Raw genomic sequence first — 8948 nt, forward strand, 5'->3', positions numbered from 1 at the left:
TATATCATTTCCATACCAAAACTACATATTTTACAGTCACTGTTATAGAGATTGATCATAAACATGGATTTCAGTAAATTGTACTCTTTCTTTTAACATACCTTCAGACGTTCATTCATGTGTATTTCATGCTGAAACTGGTATTAAAGGGAAGGAGGTGATCAGTTTACCTGCACGTCGCTTCCCCTGAACTGAGGCGCTACAGCAAGCTGTCACGGCATTTATTGTTTGAATATTGTAATAAAATGGACAGAACTTATGAGATTTTTTTTTCATATCAAAAGTGACTAAGCACAAAGCTTGTGATTTATTGGATGGTAAGCGAAGCGGGTTACAATGTTCCATTCATGAAATGAAAACAGGCCGGACTTATTGATTCTTTGGCTTTAAGAATCAATATCGTTTAGTAAAAATTATTAAAATCGAAACACTATAATATATTTTACTAAAAAATATTATAAAAATAAATATAAAAATTATTTGAATTACTTGTTATGGAGACATGTTTGGCTCCAATTCATTTCTGACCCTGGATCTAAGTCATATCTAGACACAAAATATCACAAGCCTATGGGTTCTGCTATTATGGCTAGCATGCAACCATCTAACAACTAATCTAATAAAAACAACTTAGCAACCCCCAAACAACAGCCTACAAAAATTGTATCTAGTTTACATCCAACAATCCACTTTATGATCATGATTTCACGATCATGATCATGATCACTGATTTTAAGCTTAGGTTTTTCCGCTGTTTATGATCTTCTAACAGTGATTCAGAACTACACAGGATTGCATTACATTGGAACAAACAATTCGAAAATGTATTTAACTTTATTACACAGTACACAAAACATTAACTTAAACCACATGCTGTGTTTCAGAGAAACCAGAACATGAAAAAATGCATTTTCTTTCCAACTTGCGTCCGAGATTTTGTTCAAGAATGTACGTAGAAGCAAAAGCAGTACTTTTCCTGTGTGGAGCGATTCCTTATGTTAGATAGAGAAGAGTGGCTTCACTTTCGGCCTTGTTTGTTGTTCGGCCCAGCACTGGACACATGGGCTGTGTAACTCTAGTCCAGTTGTGACCACACAGGAGAGGTTCTGTGCGGAGGGGGTCGGCTCCAGTATGGAGACAGATGGACAGAGGGCAGTTCTCACACAGAGAATGGCCTCCACTGTTCCCGTGCTGGCCGCTGCTCACAAAGATCATTGATTTTGACCACGTTGAGTGAAGGCCTCGCTAATATCTCATTTCAGCACCATCCTCAGCATGACCATGACACCTGTTCGGAGGTCAGGTCTAAAGAACACCTCGACTGGGGGAATCCGATCACAAACCGGCCTTTTTTTCCCCCCCCCTTTCTGATTATGTGGAGGTCAGTGCATTTTCAAATTTTTTTTTAAGAGTTGGCTCTCATTCTTAAGAATGAATGTCATACTATCAACACATTGTCTGTGTAATGCAACACACACCTCATGCACCTAAAAATAATCTCAAGTTAATTTTCAGGCACAGGGTCATTTCTACACTGATGATGCGTTTCCTATTGACCCTGCTCAGTAGGAATGACTCAGATAGGGAATCCACCCTTCCTCATGAATGACAGGACAGGAAACCTGGTCAAAGAAGAAAATGACCTGACATTTCACATGCTAGACAGGAAGTTCTATTCCAATAATCACATTTTCATTACTTCACAACTTCCTGTCCTCAAACCCTAACAGCTCCTGTTCCCAAACACAGCACATTTGCGCCAGTGTCCTGTTTCCAGTTTCTTCGGCTCTTTGGGCCAACTCTACAAAAAGAGAGGAAAGGAGGGGTAAATAAATGGTAAACAATAGCATAATAGCATAAATGTCATGATCTTTAAGCCTCCGACCAGGGGTGCTGCTAGACCCTTTTTACTGGGGCACGTGCCCCAGTAAAAATATGCTGTGCTCCAGTAAAATCTCAAATTTGAGTTATAATTTACATTGATAATCCCAAAATAAAGACATTAAACTACATGCAACAACTGAATTAACGAGTAATGGGGGCCTGTGCCCCAGTAGAGCTTTAGGTCTAGCAACTCCCCTGCCTCCGACTAATGCTATTCCCATATTGTCGGGGTCAAAGAGAAGGCCATAAACTTCATAAACATTTTCAAGTTAAATACCAGGCGTCTTTTCAGCGTCACTTATAATCCTAGTTGTCAGTCTTGACCCTTGAAGTAACTCATTGTACAGCTATAGCCCTTTATAAAAAAGGAGTGGGGGCAACAGCTACTTTGTAGAGGAGTTGCATGGGAATAACATGACTGGAGAGCTCTAGTGGTGTACCACTTACGATTCTGTGGCCAAGCTTTTATGGACAATTATTTTTTTTCCTCATTTCAATTGTGCTTAGCCTTTAAAACACTCGCTTTGCATAAATGCAAGAGGGACACCAGAATGTCAAATTCTGAGGAAAAGGCAAGTAAACAGATCTCAAATAAAAGAAAAATATATTCGTCCAAGGAATAATAAGTCTGTCAGTGCATGTCAGTGGATGTTCGAAAAATAAAAAAAACTTGAAATGACTGTCCAGATATCAGCTTAGTTGTACGGGCGTTTACCACAGCACATAGCTGACTCTTGGAGTCTCACAAGTTCCCCCTACATACTTTGAGATTAGACTGCAAAGTAATCCTCTAAAACATAATTCACTCCTTAGCTCTTACTACCATGTCAAACTCTCTCCTGCTCCCTCTCACTGCTCAACAAACAACAGAAGAACCAAGGAAAGAGTCTGAGAAATGTAGTGCTCCCTCTACAGGCCAACAAGCCGCACTACGCAAACACTCAGCCATTACAATTACTTTGCATGATCTGTGAGAAACAAATGATAAGTATAAATAATCAATTCTAATAACTTGAGATAAAATGTATTCTTGGCTTTGTACGAGTGAATATAACTTATCTTATCCTGACTCTTAGGGTACAATCCATATCATCAATGTATTGATAAGTTGGAAACACAATCTCAACCACTTCTGTCAACCTTCAGTTTTGTCTCTCTTACACCCCGGGGGCAGACTGCTCTGTACCACAGAACTTGTTAAACACCTCCTTGCAAAACATACTCATAATTCTTAAAGTGCATGAATAATCTCAGCATAGAGCCTAAAGCATGCAAGTTCCTTGCAGCCCTCGTGTTAAAAACACTATTAAAGTGTGGAGAAAAAGGTCTTTATAAAAACTTCCACCTCTGGCTGATGTTATGACCCCGTCCTCTCCTCCCTGCTCTCCTCCGCCCTACACAGCCCAGGGCAATGTAGCGCTGTAGCAAACATCCCCAGTAAATCTGCCCCCTCCTCCAACATTTCTGAAAAACTTTTGTCCTAAGTGGAGCTGTTCTTCCTCAGCTGTAACACAAATACAGAATGACTCAGTGTAGATGGAGTGAGCAGTTCTTGCCCTGTCATGGATTATTGGGGTGGGCTGTGGGAGGGCGTCTGTCCTAAATAGTGTGCATTTGAAGTTGTAAGAGCTTTATTTCACCATTTCATTTAATATAGAGACTATAGACGTATACATTTTTGAGTAAAAATAGTCTTTGTGTAGAACTAACATAACACCACATAACAGAAGAAGTGTGTAAAATAGGATTTACAGAAAAATAAACACATTCCAACACTATCCAATGTAGTTCAAATAGACCAAAAAATATTAAAATAAGGGTGTTAAAGGGAAATTGCATGGTTACTTTAAACAACCAAATGTGAATAGAATAAAATCAATTCGTTTTCTATTAATGTTACAGCTGACTATAGCACTCGTTGTACTTGCTATTTATTTTACATTTCGGTTAAGTGGTAAGTTGTTGATTTGCTAAATAATTCGCAGCAGACAAATATTTGCATATTAGGCTATATCAAGCTAAGTTAACCTACAGAACGTTTTTGTTAATGAGTTACAAAACTCTAAGCAAGAATAAACAAAGTCTAACAATACAGTTTCAGTCACCGAAACAAACAACCGGACACAAGGTCGCTGATTTGCTTATGAGCGTACACGAGAGCTCTAGTAAACTTTTAAACTGCGTTGCACTTCTGAGCGAGAGAGAAGTAAAAACTTCAAAACTTGAAAAAAAAAAAGAGCTGGAGAGAAACGCCCATATGAAGCGACGTCTCATGGCCCCTCCTGCATTTGGGTTAAAAGGAAATGCGGACCGAGGGGGTTTCTTATAGGGCAGCACAAGTTTACACAACCAGAGCCTAGCTTGTTACAATTTAAAGTATCCGATTCTTCTCGCTGTGTTTGATTTATGCTCGATTGGAAGATGACCACAGCCGTGGTGTCGCCTTTCTTCGACTTTAGCGAAGTGATCAACAACAAGGTAGGAGAAAAGTTTTAGCGTGATCTGTTTGTGTTGTGGAATGTGCACGATTAGACTTTCTTTCTAGGTTTGAATGGGCGATTTTTAGGCGTGTTAAGTAACATCAAACAACAACAACTAGATAACAACTGCTTTTATTATTCTGAAGTCATCTTTAAAGTTCTAATGTAGCAGTGAATGAGACTACAGTACGTAGTAGACGCTTGCAGCCAGTAAAGTTCCCAGCTTGGCTTGTTCTGGAGAATCCATAGCTGTGATTTTAGAACATATGTGGGTAGTTGACACATAATGTGTCCATGGACGTTACATGAATGTTTAAGTAAAAGTGTATATCTTGGATCCTCACACTGCTTTCAGTTGATTTAAACCTAATCACCATTATAATCTCTTTTGCCTTAGTTCATTCAGAATAACTATGTAGTGTGATTAAATTAAATGAAGTACATAGTAAGCTAACTTCCTTTTGAGAGACTACATGCATAACATTTGACACAATGCCATTTTTAGTCTTTTTACTTAGTATAACGTCAGTACAAGTCAACTTCCCACAAGTATTTCATGTCAACTACCCATGTATGTTTCACGTTGCTTACTTTTGAACTGTTTATCAACTGAAGATTGGAGCAACCGGTTTCACCACCTACTGAATGAAAATGTACTCAAACCTGACGAAACAGTTCTTTGATTGACCTGTTTGGGTGTAAACGTGAATGGTATATGAATCTGTGCAAAGTCAGGGCAGTCCCGTGATTTCATTGAATTAAACTTTGACTGAGAGGAGTGACTTAAATCTTTGAGTCAAGCTTGTTCTTGGACATATGAGCTTATTTCAGGGGTTAACCCTTAACTGCAGTTGGACATCATTTGTCAGTAAAGTTGAATGTGCTGTGCGGATGTAACGTTCAGATTTAAGTATGTTTCCATCCAGCTGATTGATATCACAGCCAAACTCTGTTAAAATAACTTTATTTAAATAGTTTTTTTATATATATATAATCTAGGATCTAATCAAGTTTTTAGTTCTAATTAGTATATTCTGTGTTGTACAGAGGTTTATTTCCTTATGAAAAACTTTATCTAGACAAGATTCTAAACTTAATGTTGTCAGATGGGGTAATCAATGACCACAGGTTTCCAGACAGCCCTAGTTTCACGTCTGATACTGTACGAGTTGGGTTATTACTCGTATCAGACACGCGCAGTAGTCTTTGCTTTTCTAACGCAGTCAAGCGTTCTCTTAGTGGGCGCCGAGCCAAACTAGCAGTTGTTTAGGCCTGTATTTACTCATGGGTTTACTGTGAAGCCAGTGCAAAACAGTTAAGACGTGCCAACCACTCTGTGGCTTTCATAAACTGAATTCAATATCATCATTTCTTTTTTTGTCTCTTCTTTTGTAGAACAAAATGCTGAACTACAATAATAACATCCTCAGTGCTCCGCACCCTGTCTCTGTCCCTTGCAGTGGGGCAAGTCTGCCCATCTCCAACCCCACCGGGTGCCTGCTGGACAGGAAGGCTGTGGGGACACCCTCGACCGGTGGGGTTTACCAGCGCCGGCACTCTGTCACTTCGCCTAGCAACAAACTCAACCAAAACCAGTTCTTGAACATTGCCAAGGCAGATCCATCCCTGCTCGGTTCAGGGACGGGAACCACTGGCAGCAGCAACAAAGAGAACCGACTTCGAGATCGCTCTTTCTCAGAGACAGGGGATCGCCTGCTACAGAAGTGTTCGGGCCCTGGAGGCCCCAACAGCCAGGTCAACTCAAGCCGCTACAAGACAGAGTTATGCAGGCCGTTCGAGGAGAACGGCGCCTGCAAGTACGGTGACAAGTGCCAGTTTGCTCATGGCATTCATGAGCTGCGCAGCCTAAGCCGCCATCCTAAGTACAAGACAGAGCTCTGCCGCACGTTCCACACCATTGGCTTCTGCCCCTACGGCCCACGCTGCCACTTCATCCACAACGCAGAAGAGCGCCGTGGACCTCCTCCAACCCCGTCCCCCCTTTCAGCCTCCAATAAGATGGAGAGGCCACGGCTGCAACACAGCTACAGCTTTGCGGGGTTCCCCAGCTCTGGAGGATTGAGGGACAGCCCCACCTCGGTCACCCCTCCACCTATATTTTCCCCAGACGACCTGCCCGAGTGGCCTAGCAGCAACCCCTTTACGTATTCCAGCCAGGAGCTGGCCAACCTCTTCAGCCCCAGCCTGGGCAATGCACCTTTATCCTGCTCCGACCCCTCCACCCAGGCGCCATCTTCCCCGACGACCCCTTACTACTTCAGGGCCATGTCAGAGTCTCCCCAACTCTACGAGTCTCCATCCAGCCAACCCGACTCGCTTTCCGACCAAGAGGGCTACCAGAGCAGCTCAAGCGGAAGTCTGAGTGGCTCCGAGTCTCCCATCCTCGACACCACCCGCCGACTGCCTATCTTCAGCAGGCTTTCCATCTCCGATGATTAAAGCACACTGAGCCAGACCCCATCCCCCTTTCCACTGCATGCAGCAGTCTTGGGCAGAGAGGATGAGACGCTAGCACTCCCTCTACCTCTCGCCTTCTCTCCGGCACCCTAGAAGCCGTAGACTTCCCTCCTTGTATCAGCTCCGCTCTGAAACCGATGCAGTGAATTAAGGGATCTTTCTCGTACTCTTTTTAACCAGAACAAGCTAAAACTCTCCCGGCCTCAAGACTCTTCTGTTTTCCGGGCCTCGTCTTGCAGAGCCCCTGCTATGTTCTTGGTGTGACTGTGCCAAACACGCAGAGTAGGAAGTGGATTAGCACAGTGCTGATCGTCAGAGGTATGAGACCGTTGTGCCAGGTGCCACAGCTGCAGTCAAGTGTAGCGGAGCCGGTGGCACGGTTATGGGAGAGATCTGCGCCCTTCCCCCCCTCACAAATTACCACTCTTCTCAAGGACACTCTTTCATAACTAACTAAAGCTCAGAAGTGTCATGCTTAGACCTTTCACAACTGTCTTTGTAGACCGGCTTAAAGCAAAAAAAGAGGAAAAGAATATGGAAAAAAAAAGACAAGTGCCTGGGGTTAAGTGTTGGGGTGAATGGACCACTGTTTCTTTTATCTTTAATATGTTTTTTTTTTTCTTGTGGCCTGATTATGTAGCTCTTGTTTTGAGTGTTGGTCTCCCTCCCTTAAAATTGCAGATTACACCAGTCTGCTGGAAGGACTTCTCTCATAAGGGTTGAATGAGAATGGAGCTCTGGAATATTTCGGGCACATTCAAATGTTCAGTCAGGTGCTACGCGCTCCATGTCTCACCTACAGCCAGCACAAACCCCTGAGATGGGACGTCTACACTCAAAAATGAACAATTCCTTATGATTTGTTGTTGTCGTTAGTGCCCCTTTTTCCCATTAGTTGCTGGTTCCCATTATTTTGTTGGGAAGGGAATCTTGTTATTAAACCTTAAAGACAAACTCTTTCTTCTGTCCCACCTCAAAACGCCACCTTCCCTCGGGCCAATCAACAAACAGAAGGACAATTCCATCATTCCCAAGCTTCACTTTAGTTCTTCATGCAAGCACGCTTTTTTCCATAGATTCTGCTCAGAGGAGCACTTTATTTCGTTTTCTTTCCACCTCTTGGTTTTGATTTTTATTATGGTCATTGTTTATTATTATTATTATTATTATTATTATGGTTATATTATTGTTATTGTTTGAAAACCTTTCAGAACAGAAGGGTTTGCTTGTCACTGCTTATTTAACTTATCAAAAACATATTTATTGGTGATCATATGCATTTTTTGTTAATTTTGTTTGTATTTATCTTGATAATGAAACGATAGAATATATTTTCTTTTATGTTAAATTATGATCTTCTGTATTAATCTTAAGATTGTGAAGACTTGTCAGCTTTCTTTTTTTCACAGTTTAATATATTGTACTACAATGACTTTTGTTGGCAACTACACTTAATTTAAAGCAAAAAAGCAAAAACAAAAAAAATCCTCTGCATTTTGATTTATTTATTGTAGATTTATTGTCATTCCCTTTTCTCAAATATTTGACTGCAAAATCAGTACTACCATACAATCATTCCTAGATAATAAACTCACAGAAGTGTTAGCAGCTTTTTTTTTTTTTTTAAATGAAAGAAACATTTTCCTACACTTTTTGTTTTTGTTTTTTGAGGTGAGCTTAGGCCCCACTTGTAGCAAAGTGAATTGTTCACAAACATTTATATAGCAGTGAAAACCTTTCTAAGCACCAAACATTGAATTTTTGTTGTGAAAAACAGATTTGGATGACCAGTCCAGTTTACTGAATGCCTGAGCCTGGTGATAGATTTCATATATGGAACAATTTATTTTTCAATTTTAGATAAACAAGGTGATCCAAGATGCAGGAGTTTAGTGGCCTTAAAACACATGCACCACATTTTAAATGCCACCATGAAGTGCTTTTTTGTTTCGAATGTTCGTTACAAAGGTTTAATAATGTTGCAAGTAATAAACCTCCAGTGTTAAAGCAGTTTATTTGGTTATGGTGGTGGACATGATAAAAGTCAGGCAATAATTGTGGCCTAATGGGTTGAAGTTCTGTTGTCTTCAGACATTTTCAACATTT

General features: G+C 41.0%; 1 protein-coding gene across 1 annotated transcript; it reads left to right on the forward strand.

Annotated features, from left to right (window-relative positions):
- The first annotated feature begins 4224 nt into the window (after nt 1-4224).
- On the forward strand, nt 4225-8006 carry zfp36l1a (zinc finger protein 36, C3H type-like 1a). Its single transcript, XM_073827186.1, has 2 exons — nt 4225-4362; nt 5760-8006. Exons 1-2 carry the CDS (start codon nt 4291-4293, stop codon nt 6822-6824), a joined length of 1137 nt encoding a protein of 378 aa, XP_073683287.1. The 5' UTR covers nt 4225-4290; the 3' UTR covers nt 6825-8006.
- Nucleotides 8007-8948: the final 942 nt, after the last annotated feature.

This window comes from Garra rufa, chromosome 21, assembly GCF_049309525.1.
Source record: "Garra rufa chromosome 21, GarRuf1.0, whole genome shotgun sequence".
NCBI classification, from domain to species: Eukaryota; Metazoa; Chordata; class Actinopteri; order Cypriniformes; family Cyprinidae; genus Garra; species Garra rufa.

Bases quoted from the DNA above. Each gene is read 5' to 3' on its own strand.
- zfp36l1a (XM_073827186.1), top strand. From the start codon at position 4,291: ATGCTCGATTGGAAGATGACCACAGCCGTGGTGTCGCCTTTCTTCGAC. The intron at 4,363-5,759 runs GTAGGAGAAAAG...CTTCTTTTGTAG, and splicing joins GCGAAGTGATCAACAACAAG to AACAAAATGCTGAACTACAA.